The following is a 24,850-nucleotide window of genomic DNA, read 5'->3' as shown; positions in this document are numbered from 1 at the left end:
GTCCAGCCTCCAGAACCATGATGAGTAAATATTTTTGTTGTTATTTTTAAGCCACTCAGTCTACCCCTAATAGAACTGGGATGGACCACATTTTCAGGAATGAAAACAGAAGGAAAATGAGATGGAATATCATTCCTGTTAGCAGTTACCCCCTCCACCAGGATTGAAACAAAAATCAGGGGAAAAGGAAAACATATATTTAAATGTTACTAATGTTTTATCAATTTTCATATTTTTCTTTACTAATTTTTAGATTAAATATAAGTCTATTAATATCAACACTAGATTTTTTTTAAAAAACACTCTAAGTAAACAGTACCTTTTGATATGAGAAATGGAAAAATGTTTTAGTATTTCTGATGTTAAGGTTATATATTTTAGACAAAGAAAATTGAACTGGAAAAGGGCTCCATAGTAACACAAGTGATTCTGGTTGTGGAAGGGAGGTTATAAGCATTTACAGTGAGACCCTGTGTTCTGATGGGATACCCACAGGCTTCCTCAGGTTTGGTCCAGAAGACTCCTGCTGTGTGTGTGTTCTCTCTCTCCCCCTCTCACGCTCTGCCCCCCCTGGAAACAATTTCTGTAGTTTCAGTCATGACACCAACTAATTTCCTTAAAGATGGGTACTTTTCTTCTGAAGAAATGAAAGCACTTTGAGCAGATCACCTAACCAGTAATAAAAAGCTGTCAGAATGTGTAACTGCAATTTTATGGTTAAGGAAATAGATAAAACATATTCATGCTTTTGAGCATAGGATATAAATATCAGGAATATTTTCTTGCTTTATAATTTGAAACATAAACACTGTATTTCCCTTTAAAGAAAAAGAAGCACATTAAGTAAAAAAAAATCACTTTTTCCCCAAAATTTTGTGGTGAACATTTTACTAGTCCTGCAGTGAATGTTTTGCTTCTCTTGAATTATGTAACCATGTTCAGGGGATTTGAACATAATTATTTCAGTAAAAGTGGGTAGGTCTTCTGAACTTGCATAATTTCCTGTAAGAAAAATTAATTCAGCATTACATAAGTATATCACTCCTCCTAACTGGTTGTCCCAGAAGCAGTGACTGACGGAAATCAGAATGCCGTCATCCACAAAACCGAGGTGAGCGTCCAGCTCTGCTCATCGTGGGCAGCCTACCTTCGGTGACCATTTTTGTAGCCCACAAGTACACGGACTGTCCATAGCACTGAAAAGTTTGAAAAGCAGTAGAATATGTGATCGAGGACCCAAGCACAGGGTAAGAAGATGAAAGGGGAGAAGTAAATCACACTGAAGGTAGGAGAGGTTGAATGCTATCTATGCCCCTCAGGCTGGGCCTTCCATGAAGCTAAGTGATTCCCAGAGGAAAACAAAATTGTTGGTGAGACCAGGGCTGTCTGAGTGAGCAGTCTTCATGTGAGTGGAGATTTCGCTATTTCTGAACAAATATCCTTGGATGGAAGTTTTAGAAGCCCTTTGGAATATTGAAGAGCTCTTGGGGTGTCCTGGTCTGACTATAGTTCTCAGCCATGACAATCTACTTATTATTACAAAAAAATATCATCCATCAAGTAGCCCCAACCATCCCAGTATTGTTTATGCGGGATCCTGACATTGTACTTTTCCTGTGTCTATCTGTCTAATATGTTCCCACACAGGGCACAGTGGCTGCAATGGGGTAGGTGCCGAGGGTAAAGCTGCTTACTTAATGATTGCCACAAGGGAGAACTAAGGTTGATGCCTTCCTGGTGGTGGAAAGGAAGACTTTTTTTTTGTGAGTCTATTTGTGGGATAACCTATCCCACAAATTAGTGGCTTCTTCACCCTCCAATTCAGAGTTTCTATTTTCCAAGAGTGTCTCTTACATTAACAATGAGAAATAAGAAGAGAAGCTGGTATGCAGAGATGTTTGTTGTAATAATATTTATAATATTTAAATATTTGAAGGCACAAAAATGTTTAACAATAGGGGAATAGCTTTAAATAGTAGTATATTCATACCTTAGAATATTATGAAGTCATTAAAATGGTGTTTTAAAAATATTTTAAATAGCAAAATACTGAATATATAATTTGAGTGGAAAAGCAGACTCCAGTTTGCCCAGACATCACCCTTGTGGTTTTAAGTATAGACACAGTCATGTATTTAGCATATAGGTATCTGCCTTGGCCCGTGTGGCTCAGTGGATTGAGTGCTGGCCTGTGAACAAAGGGTCACAGATTCGATTCCCCCTCAGGGCACGTGTCTGGGTTGCGGGCCAGGTCCCCAGCAGGGGGTGTGGGAGAGGCAACCACACATTGGTGTTTCTCTCCCTCTCTTTCTTCCACCTTTCCCCTCCCCCTAAAAATAAAAATAAATCTGAAAAAATATAGGTATCTATTTTGCATGTGTATGAGATTGTGAAAGTGTGTCTGTGTGTCTAGAGAGAGGTCGTACAGAGCAGACATTATAAGTGCAGACTCTGGAGTCAGGCTGCCTGAACGGGAACCCCACATAATGAGTGTCGCTGCATAATGAACCAGTCACTTAACCTCTCCTTTCCTCAGTTCCTCCCTTTGTGCAACAGGGAAGGTACATATCTATCGGGTAGATTTAGGATTAGATGAAGGAATATCTACTTAGACAAAACTCAAAGTGAATAACAAAGTAAAGATTACTCATTTCTTAGCTATTATGACCATTGAAATAGAAACGCACGTTGTATGTGCACAAAATGACCAATGCATGTACACGTTCACAAAACTGTAAAACTGAGCAAAATGCTGTCAGTGAGTATTTCTGACTTTTACATAACTTCTGTGTTTTATTTTACATGTTTTCCTATTTCCCCAGTTTTTCTGGAATGAGCAAATAGTGTTTTTATAATCAGAACTGAAAACTTTATGCATAGTAGTTAAGAACAGATGGATTGAGTTACACACATATGCTTAACATACAATGCTGTGTTAAAATGCGATACTGCTTAAAATACTGCTCAGGACCCAATGTGCACTATAAGGATGCTTATTCGGTTAACACAAGTGGTAGTTGAGGAATTGGATAGTAATGAGTAATTAAAGAATATTCAATCCAAGAGATTTGCAAGAAGGCAAGTTAAAGAAAAAATTGGGATTTTAAGAGAAGGCAGTATCAGGTTGGCTAAGCTTGGATTTTATAATTCTTTCTACAACTTAACTGTATTTGGTAGACAGCATTGAAAACTCCTGTGCAAAGGGAGAAAGTTAGAAAATCTATGGAAAGATAAATGAATTTGATGGCAAAATCCAGGTTCTAGGTAAGATGGGGAACATAATATGAGAACAAGACAGAAGAACTTTGTTTTAAAGAGGAAAGTCTTCTATATGATCCTGAGTGTGGAGGGCAGTGTTAGATATAGGCATCCAGACGTTGTATGTAAAAAACCTAAGAAAATACCAAGTCAAGTGTGGTGAGATGGTAGTTGATGAGTTTTGATTGGAAATTCCAAATTGGTAAATGCAGTTCTAGATTCCTAGTTAGAACCGTAAGTGAGGATTAATATTTTTCATTTTTTCTGTTATTTTTATGTAATAATCCTATGACTTTTCCTCAATTGCAGTAGTGAAATAAATTAATACATTTTTTTCTGATAGAGAAGCTTTCCTGATTTTGAGAATCCACACCATATGGTCGTGAGGAATGTACACTTCTAGGTCCCATTTGTGAAATTATCATCTAGGATTTTCTTCCTATAATCAGAAATGAGTGAATATCTACTTATCCTATTTTCATCAAGTTGAAATTTTAGTAATTTACTATCTCATAAAGTGTGTTAGAAACTGTGCTCTTTTGGACTTCTCTTCTTCAACATTTTTGGGGGAGTTATTCAAATTACCTGAACCTTTCAGCAATTTATTTTTTTGCAATTTGTTTATTGTTGTTCAGTTACAGTTGTCCCGCCTTTGTCCTGTTGCTTTCCCCTGCCCTGTCCTCCACCCACATTCAATCCTCCCATCCCCGTTGTCTTTGTCCAAGGGTCATTTATACTTGTTCTTTGACTTGCCCATTCCCCTTCTGTCCCCCCTTATCTTCCTCCCCCATGCCCTCTGGTCACCATCAGTTTGTTCTTTATTTCCAAGTTTCTGGTTCTATTTTGCTCATTTGTTTGTTTTGTTGATTAGGTTCCACTTATAGGTGAGATCATATGGTATTTATATTTCAACATCTGGCTTATTTCACTTAGCATAATAGTCTCCAGTTCCATCCATGCTGTCGTGAAGGACAGGAGCTCCCTCTTTCTTTCTGCTGTGTAGTATTCCATTGTGTAAACATACCATATATTTCTGACCCACTCATTTACTTATGGGCAGTTAGGCTGTTTCCAGCACTTGGCTATTGTACATAACACTGCTATGAACATTGGGGTGCACAGGTTCTTTTGAATTGGTGTTTCAGGATTCTTAGGGTATAATCCCAGCAGTGAGTTTGCTGGATCAAAAGGCAGTTCCATCATAGTTTATTGAGGAAATTCCACACTGTTTTCCACAGTGGCTGCACCAGTCTGCATTCCCACCAACAGTGCAATAGGGTTCCCTTTTCTCCACATCCTCATTAGCACTTGTTTGTTGATTTGTTTATGATGGCCATTCTGACTGCTGTGAAGTGGTATCTCACTGTGGTTTTTATTTGCATTGCACTGATGATTAGTGATGTTGAGTACCCTTTCATGTTTCTATGGGCCCTCTGTATATCTTCCTTGGAGAAGTGTCTGTTCAGGTCTTTTGCCCATTTTTTAATTGGATTGTTTGTCTTCCTGGTGTAGAGTCATGTGAGTTCTTTATATATTTTGGAGATCAAACCTTTGTCTGAGGTATCACTTTTAAAAATCTGTTTTTTAAGGCCTTGATAAAACTCACCTATAAAACTCTGCTATAAAACTCAGTTTATTTGTTTCAAGGGGGAAAAAGGAATTTGATTCCTGAGTAAGGTATTTAATAATTATTACTCTATTGGGTTTCCTTTTTATTTTCTATGGAGTACTGAAAATTATTTTCTGGAAATTTTTAAATATCTAAATTTATAATTTAATGGGTTAAAGTTTTCCATAATCTTTAACTACATTTTATAAATGTCAACCATAATTATAGTTATATTCTGTTGTTAACTTTTTTGGAGTTACTTGGGTGTGTCTTTTCTTTCTTCTTGATCAATTTTAATAACAAGCTTGTGATTTGATGAGAAATTTTGGGGATTCTGTGGTTGTCCTTAATGGGTGTCCTCCCTCTCTCCCCTCTGCTTTAGGAGGGGTGACTGTCCTTGTCACCCTGAGTCCCACTCCCAGTCCCCTAGCCCACTTGTAAATCCAGAGTCAGGCAATGTCTGACTGCATTGACACTGTTCTGTGTTGCTTCCTCTGGCTAATGGAGTTTTATTTGTATGCAAAGCCTTTCTGTGTTTCTAAATGACTTTTTAAAAATAGGTCTTAGATTTGTAAGCTAAGAACAACTCTTAAATTTGAGCTGTAACATAAGTGACATCATAGGTTGACACACCTAAGTAATGACAATCCCTAGTTTGCTTCTTTCAGTCTAGGTGTACAGCTTTATTTTAGCTTAGGAAAGGGGCTCAGACTAAAATGAGTCCATCAGTGGAAAAAAGATAGGTCTTATTTCTAATAGTTATGTTTACAGCCGAGAAAGGATAATCAATGCATCATCTTACTGTAGAATCTTGACAAAGATTGCTTACATATTCTCATGTCAGCAACCATTTTATGTATGAATGGAAAAATGATTTATCCTATTAGATTTCAGTATAATGTCTAAAATACCACTACATTACATTAGGTTTATATTGTTATTCAGCCAGAACCTTAAAAGGATCAGATGTGTAATTATACCACCAAACACTTTCATTTTCCTGGATTAATGATGCTCTATAGGCTGCAATTTGGAAAATGTAACTTACTGTGCAGAAATAATAACTCATTTCATGGTATGAGTGACCCATAAAACTTAATGCAATGTTTAGAGGTGTCTAGTATAGTCCCAAAGAATACGTGTGGGAAAGAGGGTCACTGTGTAAGCAAAGTGCTACATGCCAAAGAAGACTGGTAATTAAAATGATTCAGAAATAGGGAGCAAAAAATTGCAATCATGAAATACAATTTTGCAGATTGCTTCATGCACATAAGAGCAAGCAAGTGTCTTTGAGAGCTGTTTCCTCTTATTTATTTGAAAAAATGTATACCAGTTCTTTCAAATTATTTATGAGTACAGTGGGCAGTATTAGAGCACTTCAGTTAAAACATTTTTAAATGCTTGCAAATATATTTTCTCATTTGCTCATATTACCATATGAGATAAAATATAGATATGTTTCTAACTCCCCCCTCACACGCAGAGCTAACATGGGTGCCTGGATTTTCCATGTTACACATGAATCTTCTCATTCAAAACAATTACTGTATTTACTTTACTGCATATATAAACAACTGAAGATTTTCATTTCTTTTTTTAAATATTTATTTATTTATTTATCGTTAGAGGAGAAGGAGAGGGGGAGAGAAACATCAATGTGTGTTTTCCTCTAATGCGTCCCTTGCTGGGAACTGGCCTGCAGAGAACTGGCCTGCAACCCAGGCATGTGCCCAGACTGGGAATTGAACTGCAATCCTCTGGTTTGCAGGCCTGTGCTCAATCCACTGAGCTGCAACAGCCAGGGCTTCATTTCTTTTTTGGTAATAAGATACTAAAAGGAAAATGAAGACTATTGATATTTTTTCTTAATATTAACTAAAATAGAAGACTGTATATAAATTTGTTTTTAATGTATATTATTTTCACTGGGCTGAAAATCAAATTTTCTTATTTGTAGTGCCTTCAAACGTGAGTCACTGTGCACAGGAATGAAGAAATCAATCCAATATTCAAGGTGGGGCAAAAGAGGTTTACATTTGTTCATATGGAAAATAATACAATAATTAATAAATAATTACCCAAGAATAATCTCTGTGTTTCACATACTCACAACTGTAAGCCTACTTTTGCCCCATCCTATGTAGCTTAAAGAAGTCTAGTGATGAAAAAGCATTTCAAAATGAAATGTCATTCTCTAATGTTCAACTGAATGTAAGAATAATTTTCATTTTTAATTGTATCTTTGAGTGGTTTCATTTCAGAAGAAATGAATTAAAAGAAAATGTAGATATCATTGTTTTCAGAATTATTTGGGAAAAGTGAGAATTATTGCTATAAGATTATAATTAAAACAGTCCAGTATAAGAGGGATAATAGGAAGTAGAATAGAATTCTACTTTATGATATAGTGCATTTCCTCATACAGGAATAATTAAAAGTGCAGGTGATGTTCATCAGAAAGATTAGTACAATGATATGATTGGGTTGTTCATCGTAATGGTTTCCTGCAGTTCTAGTTCTCTAAGGTCCTTTGAAATTTTTCATTCTCTCTCGAGATTCCAAAGGTTGATATTTAAAACTCCTTTATTTCTTTATAAATTCAATGACTATTTGTTCAACACATACTGCATTACCACATATGATGTAGAAGCACTGGGCATAGAATGGTAAATAAAACAAAGACATGAGCCGTGTCCCCATCACGTTTACACGTGGGAACGCAGATGGATGTTAGAAGCATGTGCCTGTATATGTGTTTGCCTAACACATAGGAGATTTTAATTCAGTATGTGCCATGAATGAAAGGGTCAGGTGCTGTGATATTGAGCCTCAAGTTCTATGCGATCAGGGAGTGCCCATGAAGGAAATAACATTTAAGCTGTCACCTGAAACAAGAGAAAGAAGTCAGGGAAAAACAATGAACATAATGTCATGGCCATAAAAGACAGATGGTGCTGAAATAGAGCTATGGGTAGAGCCTTGCAGTTTCAGGAAATTAAAAAAAAAATCAGTGTTGCTGAAGCATAAAGGAGGAACAGAGAAGAGCACAGAAAACCATTTAGTAGGCTTACATCATTGTAAGTTTTATAGGTCATTGTAAGCAGTTCAAATATTTATTCTAAGTTTAATGGGAAGCTATTAAAAATTTTCGCCTGGAGAGTGACATAATATAAATTGAGTTTCCACAGCACCTCTTTAATGCAGGCTGTGTTCCGGAACTGACATAGGAACGGAGAGTAAAGATCCGGGGTGGTGTGGGGGAGGGGGCCGTAGTGGTCACCCAGACCAGAAGAGGAGCGGGAACCGAGGTGTCAAGTTAAAAGGAGATTTCATTGAATTTCCTGATTCATTAGGGAGTGGCTGAAATAGAATGTCAAAAACTTAATAATTTTTCAACAAGACAAGATAGTTTGGTATAGGACTTATCCGACCACTGTAAATGATGATCAAAGTGGGGGGAAATGTATAAAAATGTATAAAAACACATTTGAAAGCATCAGAGTAGGATATGAGTTTGAAGAGAAGGAAAGCGCATGTACTGAGACCCTCGCTAACCCTGGGTGGCTCACAGGGAGGAATTTTTCCAACTGCTGCACTGAGAAATGTGAGTAGAGCCCAACAGAGAACTCTGGTCTCACTGCAAGAGGAGGAGGACAAATGAACAAGCAAGACCAGAAACTGCAGATGTTCAAGAAAGGAAAATAGGTGTAGCTGAGCACAGGCTCAAGGCTGACTTATGTGTATAGTCACATTAATATAAACTCCGGATATTGAAATAACGAAATTGTCAGTGATACCGTATTGAGGGGAGGGTGTGGTGTTCAGGGAGGAAAATGTCATGTGAATGTCTAGTGAAGTAAGAGGGAATTAAATCATATATTATAGTGGGAAATCAACCGATAAAGCAAACAGTGAGGGTGGAAACCATGTCAAAGCTTGGCCAAAAAGACCAAAAGAAGCAAATAATCTGCCAGTGTTAGGAAATGCTGTTCATCTCAACAGACCTGTTAGGAATAGTTGATTTTATGAAATATGTATGTGTGTAGCTTTGATTAAAAATTATAAAATAAAGATTGATAGTAATATGCTTTGTGTAGTAATGAGTTTTCAGAATATACAATTCCATAAATGTCTCTAATAACTTTAAAAATCCACCGAATTATGCAGATTTTTAAGAGATTTGTACCAATGATATTAACCCACAAAAGGTTACATATTTTCTTGCAAATCAGAAATATTAAGGTTTTTCTAAAATTGATGATGCATAGTTTAACTTACTAAATTGGGTTATCATATACACATGTTATAAAATTTGAAGGGTATACAAGAAAATGATAAAAGGGGAAATATAATTAAATTTGAGTAACTCAAACTTAAACACTAATTCTGTATTTAAGATTTTTAAGCCATGTACTACTGTAAATGCTCCTGACATGAATAACTTCCTTTCCCACACAGTATACTTCTTTCATTCAAAAAAGATTCATTCCAGAAAGTCACTGGTAACAATAAAACAGAATGCTGTTATGACTGATATTTTTCAATATAAATATGAGTAATCAGATAATTAATTTACATGTTAAAATTTCAGAGGGAAGGATTAAGGACAAAGTATGGGAGAACATGGATATTTTTAAGTTGCATCTTGGGGTAAAAATTGATCATTGCTAAGTGGTCCAGGGAAAGCCAAATAATAATAGTAAAGGAACGTATATGGCGATGGAAGGAGACCAGACTTTGGGTGGTGAGCATACAGGGCAATATACAGATGATGCATTACAGAATTGTGTACCTGAAAGTTACATAATCTCATCAACCAATGTGACCCCAAGCACAAACAATCAGATTGTCAGAATGTGGGCCTCTGTCTCGCACGCCTCTGGTTCTCAAGTAAAGCAGAAGTCAGTTGAGTTGTAGAACAGTTCAACGGGGAGAATGTGTTTTCACTTTAAATCTTAGCAATATACATTTAATATTGGTGAAATGCATTGTCAACAGGAAAAGAGACAGACCTATAACATGATATCAAAAGATATATTCCCATAGGTCCAATAATTATTGGCCCAGGGACTTCCATTCCACAAAAATAAAACAAAAAGGAAGCACAAATAATGCCTCTGATAAATTATTTCTAAGCAGCTATAAGTTTTTCAAGATTTATTGTGAAGATAATAAAAGTTAATATGTGTGAAGACATTACTTCACTGGCTCAATACTTAATCGATGATAAGTACTTTCTATGACTTCCTTTGCTATATTTTCCCAGAGATGCCCTTATGTCACTAAGGCGCCTGTCAAATTTTGTCTTGATATTTTCTACTATTAATTTATTAAAGGCTTTTCAATTTAAGAGGAACTTTTTATTATGTCAATTATAACATAAATGCCAGGAATTATGCCAGGTTTTTCAGATATGTTATTCCAATCTCCATAACAGCCATATAATCAGTAGTATTACAGTTTTTAAAATGAAGCAATTTGTCTAAGATCAAATAATGCAGCAATGCTAGAACCGAAATTGAAATCCAACTGAGATGCCCTCAGTAGAGCCTTCCATGTATAAAAGAAGGTAAGATACAATTATTTCAAAGAGTCATAATTTATATTCATGTATGTACACACACATATATACATGAGGTCTGTCTGCAAAAAGCCCAGCCATTGTTAGTAGGTTTGCATGACATTGATGTAACTTGTCAGCCAGAGAGGAATGGACTGAAACGTGCATACATGAACAATGACAACTTCACTGTACTAGTCAGTGAGGGTGGTAGACACTGAGTGAACACATGATCTGTGTGGCTGTCTCACTCAAAATGAGTGAGTAGAGCACTGAATCTGCATCAGATTTTGCATTAAAGCTTGAACATTCCTCTTCAGGAACTACTCAGATGACTCAGAAGGACACAGCCATGGGCAACTGGTGACTGGCAGCTTCATCACGACAATGTGATGCATCTCATGCACTATGTCTCATGCAGAGTTTTTTGGTGAAAGATCAAATCACCCAGGTGACTCAGCCATGCTACAGCCCAGATTTGGTGGCCCGTGACTTTTGGCTTTTCCCAAAACTAAAATCACCTTTGAAAGCAAAGAGATTTCTAGGAACAATCTGACAGTAACCAGAGGGGAGGTGAGAGGGGATAATGGGTGGAAAGCAAGGAAGGGTTTTCAGGAACAACTATAAAGGACACATGGACAAAAACCAAGGAGGGTTGGAATCTGGGAAGGGAGGGGGGAGTGGTGGGGGGAAAGTGTAGACAACTGTACTTGAACAACAATAAAATTTTTTAAATTGGTAAAAAAAAGACAAGAGATTTCATACAGTTGATGAGATTCAGGAAAATACGACAGGGCAGCTGATAGAGACTGGAAGAACTGTGTGAGGTCCCAAGGTGCCTGCTTTGATGGGGACTGAGGCATCATTGTCCTATAGACAATGTTTCTTGTAGCTTTTATCTTCTTCAGTAAATGTCTCTACATTTCATATTGCATGGCTAGACACCTTCTGAACAGACCAAAATCATATATATGATTTTAAAACGTGTGCATTTTCCTATTACAAATGCCTAGAATATAATATGACAGAAAACCACTTAGTTAACTCAGTTTTTCTAGAATAGACATTGGCTTCAAATTTTGCTTCTGTTTTTTTTTTACTCTAATCTACTTAAATAAACGAGTGTATATGGAAAATATGGAATTAGCATTAAAAGAAATCTTGCTTTTTCTCCAATGTGCACTACTATTTGCAGAAGGAAGGAATTTAAATCCTCCGTGCCTCACAGCTTGCTCTGCACTTGCCAGGATGGTGGCCACGAGTCGCCAGTGGCTTCTGAGCAACAGTAACCTGTCTGCTCCTGACAGGGCTGTACCACTTCACGTGCAAAATGAACACAGACTTTAAAAAATACTTCACTTCTTTTCAGGCATAACTGACACAGAACATTATATTAGTTTTAGGTGTGCAGCACAATGATTCAATATTTGTATATACTATGATTACCACAGTAAATTTCATTAATACTTGCCACCATACATGGTTACAAAAATTTATTTTTCTTGTGACGAAGACATTTAAGATTTTCTCTTAGCAACTTTCAAACATGGGATGCAGTATAATTAACTCTAGCCACTGTGCCGCATGTCACATCCCCAGGACTTATTTACTTTTTAACCAGAGGCTGGTGCCTTTTGACACCCTCCTTGCATTTTGCCTACCCTTCACCAGCCACCCCTCCTCCAGCAACTGGCCATCTGTTTTCCGAATCCATGAGCTGGTGCTTGTTTGTTTTTTGGATTCTACAAGTAAGTGAGATCACATGGTATTTGTTCTCTGTGACTTATTTCACATAGCAAAGTATCCTTAAAATTCATCTATATGATTACAAATGAGATCTTATTTTATGTGGATATATACATACGATATCACATCTTTTTTGCCCATCCCATCAGTAGACACTCTGGTTTTCCACGCCTTGGCTACTGTCAACAATGCTGCAGCAAACACAGAGTGGCAGGTATGTTCTCAAATTAGTGTTTTTGTTTCCTTTGGGTAAATTCCCAGAAGTGCAATTGCAGGGTCAAGTGGTCATCTCCATACTGTCGGCCACAGTGGCTGCGCCAATTTACATTCTCACCAACATTTGTCATCTCTTGTCCTCTTGATAACAAACATTGTAACTTGTGTGAGGTGCTATCTCATTGTGGTTTTCATTTGCGTTTCCATGGTGACTAGTGATGTTCAGCACCTTTTCATATGCCTGTTGGCCATTGGCATGTCTTCTTGGAAAACTGTCTGTCGGGATCTTCTGCCTGTTTTTAAACTGGATCGTTTGGGTGTTTTTGGCTATGGAGTTTGTAAGTTTACTTTATCTATCTTCAGTATTAACCCCTTATCAGATATGCAATTTGTAAGCAGTTTCTCCCTTTCAGTAGGTTGGCTTTTCTTTTGCTGATGGTGTCCTTTGCTGTGCAGAAAGTTTTTAGTTTGATGTAGTTCGACCTGTTTATGTTTCCCATTGTGCCTGTGCGTTAGAAGTCAGGTTCAAAAAGTCAGCATCAAGACTAGCGTCTCAATGCTTACACCTGTGTTCTCAGCATCTTAGGAATTGCATTAGAATCTTTCAACTATTTTGAGCTCATTTCAGTCATCCCATTTCATTCTTTATCATGTACAGTTTTCCCAACATGATTTATTGAAGGGACTGTCTTTTCCTTATTACGTATTCTTGGCTCCTCTGTAGTAAATTGATTGACCATGTATGTGTAGGTTCAAGGCTCTCTACTCTGTTCCATTAATCCATATGCCTTTTGATACCAATACAATAATGTTCTGATTACAGTAGCTTTGTAATAAATAGTTTGAAATCAGGAGAGTGTGTAGCCTCCAGATCTGGTGGCTATTCAGAGCCTTTAGTGATTTCATAAGGATTTTATGTTTTTCTTTCTATTTCTGTAAAAAATGCCATTGGAATTTTGACAGGAGTTGCATTGAATCAGTAGCTTGCTTTTGGTCATGTGAACATTTTAACAATATTATTTTTTTTGTAAATCATGAGCATAGAATACCTTTCTACTTATTTGTTTATCACATTTTTATATTTATTGCAGACTTATAATGGTGATGTATTGGACAAGTTGGGCTAAATATACTATATTATTACAGTTAATTTTATCAACTTCTGTTTTTTTTAATATGGCTTATACCCGGATCCCATCGTATTTCTGTTCCCCAGCACTGTTTAAAATTTTAATTTTCAAAGCTGGAAATTGAGTAGAATAGAGAATGGGTCAGCTCCTTTTGAGAGAATGCTTAATATTCTGTAGTAATGCAAACCTGCTGATCTATCTAAATTGCTGTAGAAGCCACAAGGAAAATCTTAGGAATGAGAGAATATTCTGCATATTAAACACATTTAATGTACTTATTCTTAAGATAATTTGCTTCACTGTTTTTGCCAATGTATTATATTAAATCCCAAGTAACATTTAAATGACCAGAGCTACTACATCACAAGTCTAGACCATAAAACACTGAAGAAATGTGTCAGCAGTTAACCATCTTTGCATAACTTTATGCATTTTTGGTTAAATGAGACTCAAAGTACCAAACTTGGATTATAATAGACAGTATAGAAACTGTGGTATAAACCATATTACAATCAGGGCCAAGCAGAAAACCTTTAACACATAGGGATGGAAGTCAACTATTTATGCCATATTTTCTGCAGTAGCTGATATTCTTTTTTTTCCTTGCCAAGAATTCCTGTTGGAAGAAGAGGGGAGAATTCAACAACAACAAAAAACAATAGTGAGCAAAGGGGAAACGTGAAAAACACCCCTTTGGCCATTTAAGAACTGCCTACAAAATGCACACTCTTCTGAAACAAAGGGTGGAGAGAAATTAAAGTAGGGTAGGTAGAAAGAAGAGCGAGTGGGGTGGAGGTGGGGCAGAACTAGAGAGAAAGAACGCCAAAGCCCCAGGTCGGGCAGGCAGGTCCTGATGCTTCTTCACAGAAGCGCCAGGCTCTCTCCACACTGGAAGGTTCCAACATATTCTTTCTCGGTGCTGTGGAAATGCTTGAAGATTTTGCGATGTGTGATAGGTATTTTAATGGGAAGGTGTCAGAGCATCTCAAATATGACTAACTGCCAAATTGCTGCAGTTCTCATTGCCTGAAAGTCAACAGCTGGAACAAGTTTTATTCTTATCCCTCGCCCCTATGACTCACCATCTAAATTGTCAAGGTAACTGCCATTTCTGTTATAATTTTGAACCCGTCATGTTTTCTCTGTCCCACTGGGACCACAATTTATGAATTCTTCAAAAAGTTTTAGAAAAAATGAATTTATTAAAATGTAGGTAATTTGACCTGAACACATGTCTTCTCATATAAGAAAATTTAAATCAACAAAACAGTGAACAGAAGAAAATGAACAGCAAGGACATTTGATTGAAGGAAAATATGAGAAAGGGAAAGGAAGTCAGAATAGAGTAAACATTCCAAGAAAATTTAGATTTTGAAGTTGAGTGTGCATTTAACTCTGCTAGGTATCCCCCACAGGATGCAAGGTCAGGTGACCTTTAAGACAGAAACACGAAGCATTAGAAGGAGAGACTGTGATTAGATACTGACTAATATTAGAGATAAGAGAAAGGTGAATCCAAACATGTAAAAGAGATTTGAAGTTGTTCTGAGTAAGGTTGCTAACAGCAATGAAAATTTAGCAAATTTGAAAAGCTCTCTTATAATTCAGAGGGCAAAAACCCCTAAATGTTTAAGATGTTTGGAGAGAAAATAATGCAGAAAAAATGGGGCAAACATATATTGGCATTGCTGAAGGAATAACTGATGATAACCAGGAGGAAAAAAAACACAGAAAAGAAAAGTAACACATCACATTGCATCTGAAGTTTTCCCCAGCTGTAATTTAAACACTTCAACATGCAAACCAAATGAATTCTTTACAATTACATTGAGCTTAACTACATACTTATATTAGGATGTTTCCTTTTCAACAAAAACAACTTTAAGATATGAATGTTCTAAAAAATACTAATCTGGGTCTAATCCCCACTATATACATTAGTAAATATAAATTTGATCCTTTTTAGAAGTTTAATTGTAAACTATATTATGACTATTCACTGGATGGAAAACATAAAGAAAAGTACTCAAGGAACTGTCCCCAAGATACATAGACATACAGATAGACTTCCATCCCCCAAACAGTGACACAAATTTAGGAATTTGGGAATTTGGAAATTGTGGTATGGGTTGACCATTTATGAACATCAATAATGTTCATCATTGATTTACATCTAAAGCCTTAACAGTTGTCAACAAAGTCATGGTAAAATAAAATTTGCCTAATAAAACTGCATTTTCGTCTCCAGCTTCTATATTTTTATTTGTGTATTTCTACAAGGTCAGCAAGCACAGAGGCAAATAGAAAAATGAGCAAGTCTTCATCTGGGGGACATTTAAAATGTAATTGTATGCCAAGATTTCACAAAATAACTGCAGTGACTTGTAGTAGAAACAAAATTCAAATGGAGCCTCCGAACCTGGGGTGGAGGAGGAACCGTGGAAGCAGGAGCCTGCAGGAGGCCAGAGAGCAGACAGCAGCCAACACAGACAGGCAAGGATGGGGAAGCTCACTAATTTATTTATGACATTTTTGTAAATATTTTATACCCTTTTCCAAAAGACAAAACTCTCATTGACTCAAAGCAATACCTATTTGTATTCCATATAAAAGAGACCCATACATGGATCTGGAAAAATGGGAGCGGGCACTCGGAGCATGCCCCCCCCCACTGCCTCGCCCCTTGCCCTCCCCTGCATCTGCTCTCTTTCTTGGACCCCGTCTCCGTAATAATTCTTACAGCTTTGTGGGCACGCGTGGGCAGCTCCCAGGGGCTGCTTCTCGTGTTTTGATTTCTACCAGCCCCGTGGGAGTGCAAACTTGGGGGCGATCACTCAGTGATGAACAGGGCAGATGCTGTGGGCAAAGCTGCAGACCTGCCTCAGGGGGCGCCTCGGTTCCCCATTGCAGGTCCTAGCTCAGCCCCTGTGAAGGCCTTCACAGGCACCGCAGGTGCCTCCCTGTGGCTTTTATTCCCAAAACGCCCTTCTAATCCCGAGGGCCTAGTGAATTTAAAGGCATTGGTCATTTGCTGGTCTTGGGGTCTCCACGGTGGGGAGAGAGAGAACTTGAGTAGACAGGGACTGAAGGCAGAGTGCTGTCTCCCGGCAACTCACCAATGTGAGAATTTCCCAGTGTCTCCAACGCAGCACGCTATTAGTGCAGACACTTCTGAGTGTGCCACAACCATCTGGTTCTCCGCAGCCAAGGGACCAGTATCATCAGATGAATAGCTACTGAGGGGACCCAGAAAATCGTATCCAAAACGATGTTCCACAGTGCTACTCAGATTGGTAGATGGAACAATCCTATGAGGATGAAGTCAGAATCTGAAAACTGTGTTGTAGCTAAAAAAACAAGGTGACATCATATGAGTTTAAATTTAATTCATGGGAATTCTGCTCTAAATAAGAGAAAAGCGATCACCCCAGGCCAAGGCAACTGCCAACAGCAACTAGAAAATAAATGGCCAAATTGCAAAATCATATTTTTGAAGGTATCTGAAACGTTCAGGTGCAGCGGAACTAGGTGGGACGGAACTGCGGAGATGAGAGAACCTTATGTATGTGAGCGGATGAGCACCAAGCATTTTTCACTCTTTTCCTGGAGGAGACAGTGGTTCTGCCCTGGCTTGGCATGAGCACAGAGCCGCTGCTGGGCGGGACTGGGAGGAAATGAGATGGGCGTCCAGGGACACAGGGGACTGGAGTGACAAATTCAAGACTCGAAGGCCAGCTTTCCCAAAACACAGGTGAATTCTGAGGTGGTCAGGAGCCAAGGCTTCTGAAAAGAAAAGTCTCCCACGATGCCACTAGAAAATGTGGCCTGGAAACAAAGCAAGAGATGACAGCGTCACAGGAAGCAGACAGTCACCCGAGGGCATCTGCCAATCCTGGGTGAAGCTGGAAGAATGGGAATAGTGAACGAACATTGGGGCCAACAAAGAAGAGAATTGTAATTGGGGAGAAACAAGGGAAGGAAACAGAATAAAAGTAGATAAGTTACCCATTACTTTCAAAGAGGTTAAAATATTGTAACTATGGAACATAAAGATGATGATTCTTACACAAGAAAAAGAAAAAGCTTGACTTAAAAATGGAAGGACTAAAAATTTTACTGTGAATAATGTCATTTTATTAATTTAGGGGTGACACACTAAGTAATTAAGTAATTCCTTAATTACTACACTTAAGTAATTAAGCATTGAAGATAAAAACAAGGAATTTAGGAGTGTTGGAAAATTCCAAGGTGATGGAGCTATTTTGGAATTCCAAAATAAGAATTCAGTCTCATTTAGTTTATCACATAACATTGTTCATTTGGAATTAATTTACTGAGAAATAGAAGTATGAAGGGAAAAATGGGTGCAGAGAAAATTTTAGAATTAAATTAAGTAGGCAGTGATTTAGAAATGGATCACATTAACAGATAAAAATGCATTGAAATCAGAAATAACCGTCCTCCAGCTTTCCACTCCTTCTGGTGTAATATGCCCCAAATTCACAAACAGTAGGAGGGGCTGCACACCAGCCAAGGCAGCAATGCTTTGGAGACTATTTTGTTTCCCATACCAATCACGTTCTTGTTCCTAGAAGTGAGCTGGGGCCGGGCCAGGGCACCAAAGGCCTTTGCATTTTGCAGTGAGATATGCACAGTGGATCTATGAGCTCTTCGATCATCTTTAAAGTCTGCGTAGCAACAGCTCCTCCTGGGACGTGGGCCCAACACCATGTTTTCAACAGCCCAGTTGAAAGGCAACTGTCTAACAGCTCCTTTCTGCATATATTTTTATTAATCTCTGCAAGAGTCAAGTTGTAAGAGAGGCACTATTAAAAACATGACAATCACCAGTGGCAAACTATTTTCTATACATTACTTCACATTTTACATGCATCTGAGGCATGGCAATAAAATATTAAATTTCCCTACCACAAATTGTTTTCGTTCAGTAGGTTGTTCAATACAAACTCTGCTCGATCAATACAAACTCTGCTTGAGTTCTCTGATAATTAGTGATGTTGAGCATCGTTTCATATGTCTGTGGGCCATCTGTAGGTCCTCTTTGGAGAAATGTCTCTTTAGGTCCTCTGTCCATTCTTAAATCATATTGTTTGTTTTTCGGTGTTAAATTGGATGATTTCCTTATATATTTTGAAGATTAACCCCTTACCAGATGTATCATTGGCAAATATCTTCTTCCATTCAGTAGGTTGTATTTGTGTTTTGTTGGGTTCCTTCACTGTGCAAAAATTTTAGTTTGACATAGTCTTGTTTCTTTTATTTTTGTTTCCCTTGCCTGTGAAACATATCCAAAAAATACTATTAAGAGTGAGTGCAAAGAGTTTACTGCCCATGTTTTCTTCTAGGAATTTTATGGTTTTGAGTTTTACATTTTAGTCTTTAATCCATTTTGAGTTTATTTTTGTATGTGAGTAACAAAGTGGCTTTTTTGGGTTTCTGCCACGTATCTATCCAGTTTTCCCAACACCATTAATTGAATAAACTATCTTTACCCCATTGTATGCTCTTGCGTCCTTTGTCATAGGTTAATTGATCACATAGGTGAGGGTTTATTTGTGAGCTCTCTATTCTGTTCCATTGACTTATGTGCTGTATTTATGCCAGTACCATGCTGTTTTGATCACAATAGTTTTGTGTCAATAGTGTAATTCAATAACAGGTAATGTGATATTTCCAAGTTTTTATTTTCCTCAATATTGCTTGGCTATTCAGGATCTTTTGTAGTTCTACATAAATATTAGGTTTATTTATTCTATCTTTGTGAAGAATGCTATTGGTCTCTTGATAGGGATTGCATTGAATCTGTAGATTGCTTTTTGTAGTATGGACATTTTAATGATGTTAATTCCTCCTGCCCATGAGCATGATATGTCCTTTCATGTATTTGGATGTTTTCAGTTTCTTTCTTTGATGTCTTAAGAGTTTTCAGAGTACAGGTCTTTTATCTCTTGGTTAAATCCATTCCTAGGTACTTTATTCTTTTTCATGTAACTCTAAATGGGACTGTTTTCTTCATTCCATTTTCTTCTAATTTGAAATTGGTGTCTATAATGCAACTGATATCTAAATACTAATTTTGTTTGAATGGCACTACTTCACTGAAATCATTTATGAGTTCTAGTAATTGCTTGGTAGAACCTTTAGGATTTTCTATAGTATTATGTCATCTGCAAATAGTGATAGTGTTATTCCTTTCTGATTTGGATGCCTTTTATTTCTTTTTCTTATCTGATTTCTTTGGCTAAGACTTTCAATACAATGTTGATGAATTGCAGTAAAGGTGAATATCCTTGTTTCATTCCTGATTTAAAAAAATGTTTTTGGCTTTTCACTACTGACTCTGTTAGCTGTGGGTTTGTCATACGCAGCCTTTCCTGTGGTGAGGCGTGTGTCCTCTCTCCCACTTCGGTGAGAGTTGTTTTTTTATTATCATAATGGATGTTGGGTTTTGTCAAATACCTTTTCTCATCTGTTGATATGATCATATGGTTTTTGGTCCTACATTTTGTTTATGTGGTGTGTCCTGTTAGTTGATTTTCATATACTGAAAATCAGCCTTACATCCCAGGAATAAGACACATTTGCTCATAATTCATGATCTTTATCATGTTTTGCTGAATTCTGTTTGCTAATGTTTTGTTAAGGATTTCTGCATCTATGTTCATCAGGGATATTGGTCTGTAATTCTGTTGTTTGTAGTGTTTTTTGTCTGGCTGTGGTGCGTGACCAAGTATTTTGGAGGAAGTGTGGCTAAGAGGCCAAGCAGGGATCCAGAAGCTAAAGCAAAAATCCACTCTACCCTCTTGGGAACAAGCTACCATTTTGGAAGCACAGGTTGCACTATTCAGTGATTAGAAACTAACTACATGGAGAAAAAGCCCCAGGACACAGACATCTGAGTGAGACCATCTCCCACATCCCAGCACCAAACTTGGAACTGAATGTAAACTCAAGAGCAACCAAGCCAATTCCAACATCACACTCAGCAGAAGAACCAACTTTTCAAGCACAGTCAACCCACAGGATCTTGAATAGTGAGGATCATTGGTTGATTAGCCACTAATATTTGGCATAATTTGCTATACAGCAAGATATAACTAAAAACGCTTTTTGTTTCCAACATTTAGTAGGGAAGTCACCGAAGCCAATAACAGTCTTAAACCATTATCTGTACAAACCAGAGGTCCACTAAGAAAATCCCATTCCTGAGTGAGGCTTAGCCCTCTTCTAGTGCTTTCTACTACAATCCTGTCCACTTAACCTACTGGGCCTCAATTCCCTCATTAGGGTTCATAAAACCTAGGTCCAAGCACAGAAGTCTTATGAGGATGAAGTGAATCGATATATGGAAGCACCAATGGTAAATAGCAGCCTTGTAGGTGGTACCTACAACTAGAGTCTGTACTGAGATAGTAGAGGGAACTGCCCCGTCTGCTTATCCCGGTTGTCCAGATCTAGAGCAGATATGGTACCTGTGGGACATGACACAGTGAGAAAATGAACAGCCACTTCTTTTTGGCTCTGGGACTGTGAGGATAGTAAACTTTCCAGAAGAGTTTTTAATTTCACCTTTATGTGCTTTGGTCTGGAGTCGTGTTGTGTGGAAGGAACTGCTGCAGAAGGTGAGTCAGGTGTTGAGGACGGGACACAGGGACACTCTTGTTTTCCACCTGTATTTGGGATCCTGGGAGGCAGATGCCTCTCCTTGCCCCACATCAATGTGCAGCATGGATGCAGAAAAGCAGAGAAACGTGGTCAGGCAGAGGGAGGTGCCCTGAGCTTCTCAGAGCTGCACTCAGTTCTGCTCGTGGCTGAGATGAGAGCCCCTCTGAGGCTCCACACGGAAGGTTGCAGCTGAGCGTATCCCTCAGTCAGGTGGTTTATAAGGGATGGGATGGGAGACAGTGGAGGCTACATTGGAAACATTCAAGATGGAACCAGTTTGGCAAGAGGAATGTCAACCCAAAAGAAGGGAGTTCATATTTCGTTATTGGAACATGAAATAGCCATTACTCTACAGACTAGCAAATATCTTGGCGGCACACCCTCAGGGGCCAGGGGAAGGCCAGCAGCTGGCCGGCCTGTGTGCCTCCCTACCACCCATCCTTGGATTCCTGCTGGTCAGACCTTCCTCCCAGTTAGAGAAAGACACAAGGGGCAGTCAGGGAGGCTCAGTAAATGACGAAGCCTTGTAGTAAGACACAAGCTAATTTACCATATAAAGGTAAGCTTTACTCACTCTTCAATTAGTAAGTTTTCATTTTCTCACTAATTAATGGGGAGGTGAGGAAAACCAGACATATTTTAACTGAATTAAGTTTTACAAGTTGGCTTCGCTTGGAAATAACTGTGTAAGTTTATGTAGCATCTTTTTAATGTTGATTTCTTTATCTTTAAAACTGAAATATGAGACACTATACTGTGCTGTATCAAAAGGTCTTAAGGAAATATCCCTCTAAGTGCAGTTTTATACGTGGCTTTGTTCAATCAACTCAGAAGAAAATTGCTGCTTTATTTCAGTCTGATTTATACCGAGATAATACCTTCCAGTGCTGTGGGCTCCTCCGTGGTTTTACTGCCAAAGGTCCACCCAGAAAAAAGCAAAAGCTTTTTTAGTTTCTTAAAGGTGCTTATTGCTTTTTCTTAGCTTCAATCACAGGCAATCAATTACGTTTCTGAGAATATTTGTATAAATTAAAGTGCGATCTCACCTTATCTTCACAGTGCAAATCACATGGATGCCTCTGCCACTTTTGCTTTGTAGCGAGAATTATACCACATTTATTGTCACCTCTCTTGGGTGAAAACATTTTTCACACAATGTGTCACCCCTACGACATACATAAAAAAGACATCTCCCCTTGTCTTCCAATTCATAAACCATTACTTTTATTTAATACACTGCTTCTTTTATCAATGACCCAACCCATTGTATGGTTTACAACTTACTTTTTCTTGCATAGATTCTTATTCTTTCTGCTTTATGTGAAATGTGCTCTGGAAAGCTCCTCCTGCCTTTCAGAAATTCTGCATCTGTTATTATTCTACTTAGCATTATAGTCTCCAGTTCCATCCATGTCGTTGCCCCAGCAGGGGGTCCTTCTCTCTTTTTGCTGCATAGTATCTCATTGTGTAAATGCGCCACATTTTTTTTCATCCACTCATTTACTGATGGGCACTTAGGCTGTTTTCAAATCTTGGCTATTGTAAATAGTGCTGCTATGAACATGGAGGTGCATAAACGTTTTAGAATTGGTGTTTTGGGATTTTTTTCAGGTATGTACTGTATGATCTTGCATATAAGAGGAATCGGTGAACAAAATAAACTAATGAGCAAAAGAAACCAGAGACACTGAGTCATGGAATAGACAGACAGCCGTAAGAGGGGAGGGGGAGGCAGGGGCTGATTAAAAGACAGTGAAGGGAATAGTCAGAAACATACAGGAAGGGCCCATGGACATGGACAATGGTGTGGGGATTGACTATGGAAGCGGAGGCCAGGCAAAGGGGGAGAAGTTGGGATGACTGTAACAGCATAAACAATAAAACTTTTTTTAATTAATTTTATTTAGTTATTTTTCAAGTACAGTTTTTTGTCTATTTTTCCCATCCCAGCCTCCCCCACCCCTTGCTCCCCACCTCCCTCCCATTTCCACCCCCCTTAGTTCTCATCCCTGTGTCCTTCCTATTTGTTCCTCCAAATCCCTCCCCCTTTTTCCCCTTAACTTCCCTTCCTTCTCCCCTACAATAAAACATTTTTTAAAAGAAAACCACCTTTTAGAAACAAAGTTGCTTTTACATATTCAAATTTATTTACCATACAACATCTACTAAGCAAAAAATAGTAAGAGTTAGAAGCTTCCTTCATTAATATTTCTAGTTAATGAAAATGATGATAGTGATATTTAAGACAAATATGAGAAACAATACCAAGATTTTCTCGTCTCATGTCCCCATCTTGAATCGAAGAGTTTGTGTATGTGTGTGAAGTAGTTACCGGTTTTGTAAGTGCCTGAGTTCAGTTTCCAAGTTTTCCTTTGCTTCTTTCTGGTCATCCAGCGACCTCTGCAGTTTACGGATCTGATTCAGGGCATCATTGAGCTGGAAACAAAGGAAAAATGCTTAACTTAAATGATTGAGAAAATCCTTTTAAAAGCAAGGTCTATTTTTTTTTGCATGGCACATTCTTATCATGCACAAGTTTCTTTAATATCTGTGCATGAGTATATGGGAATATTCACTTATTTTTTCATAATATAATTAATATATATTCACTAATAAAATGAACATCTCCATGGACTCGAGCATATTTGACAACATCTCTATCTAGGCACTTTTTCCACGTTTCAGCCCTGCCCCTCTGCCTGTGTCACAGTCCTGGACCCTGAGCTCATTATTCTGAGGTTTTGGGAGTGTCACAAGCCTCGTAAGTTGGAATGGCTCATGCACAATGTCACATTTCTGGAAATGCAAGTTTAAGCATGGACCATGACTCACTCTGAGCACACTGAGGTCTTGGCTTTGAACTGTCCCTTGTTAGGAAAAAAATACCCTTATTGTGTTCTTCCAATTTAATCATTAATGCTAATATTTTTAAAGTGTTCCAGTTAAATTCTCAAAGTATTTTCTTCATTGCCCGTATGGAAGTTTAATAGGTTAGGATTAGATGGTTTTCCTGTCCTCTCTTACCTCACAATTATTTCTAGCCACTAGATTCGTCCAATCGAATATTTCAAAATCTTATGGAAATTTAAATAAATTTATAAATTTCAAGCCTCAAGATAAAACTCTTGCCTCTCCAAGTAGCTTGCTGTCCTAGGGCACTACAGGAAAATAAACCTAATTTTAGTATCTAACACAATTGTAAGGGTAATAAAATCGCTCTTATTATGCAAAAACTCAAACTCTTGCTACAGATGAAACCTGATTTCAGTCCCCTGATCGCTAAAGCAGTGCTTTCCTACTTAAATCACTTTAAGCCTTAGGAAGAATGTATAACTTTAGGTTGGTGCTATTATTTTCCAGGGAGAAAAAAAACACTACTTTTCTTCATACACACACAAAATAACACCTTTCTGCAAAGCCTGTCTTCAGTTGTTTGTGGCGTGGACTAAACTTTGCTAAAGTATGTCAAAATGAACACCCAGATATTGTTTCTGAATTTCAAATGAAAATGGTAGCAATGCTCATATTTTGTCGACAGCCCCAATTCCCAAGTTCATGTACAACTACGAGATTCTTTTTATTCACAGTGTCCAAGTTTACTTTCCTACCTTAAATGTTCACCCTTATCAAGCCTGTGCAGGTCTC

General features: G+C 37.9%; 1 protein-coding gene across 1 annotated transcript in view; it reads right to left on the bottom strand.

The window, feature by feature from the left end:
* CCDC102B (coiled-coil domain containing 102B) overlaps positions 1-24,850 on the bottom strand; it is a 147,890-nt gene that overhangs the window by 1,182 nt on the left and 121,858 nt on the right. The window contains exon 7 of the mRNA XM_037145438.2: positions 23,538-23,641. Within this exon, the coding sequence (XP_037001333.2) occupies positions 23,538-23,641 (104 nt within the window). The remainder of the gene's footprint in view (positions 1-23,537; positions 23,642-24,850) is intronic.

This window comes from Artibeus jamaicensis, unplaced genomic scaffold, assembly GCF_021234435.1.
Source record: "Artibeus jamaicensis isolate MK-2021 breed Jamaican fruit bat unplaced genomic scaffold, CSHL_Jam_final contig_354, whole genome shotgun sequence".
Classification (NCBI taxonomy): Eukaryota; Metazoa; Chordata; class Mammalia; order Chiroptera; family Phyllostomidae; genus Artibeus; species Artibeus jamaicensis.
The sequence above is the reverse complement of the archived record's forward strand: the minus strand, read 5'-3'. Positions and strand labels throughout refer to the sequence as shown.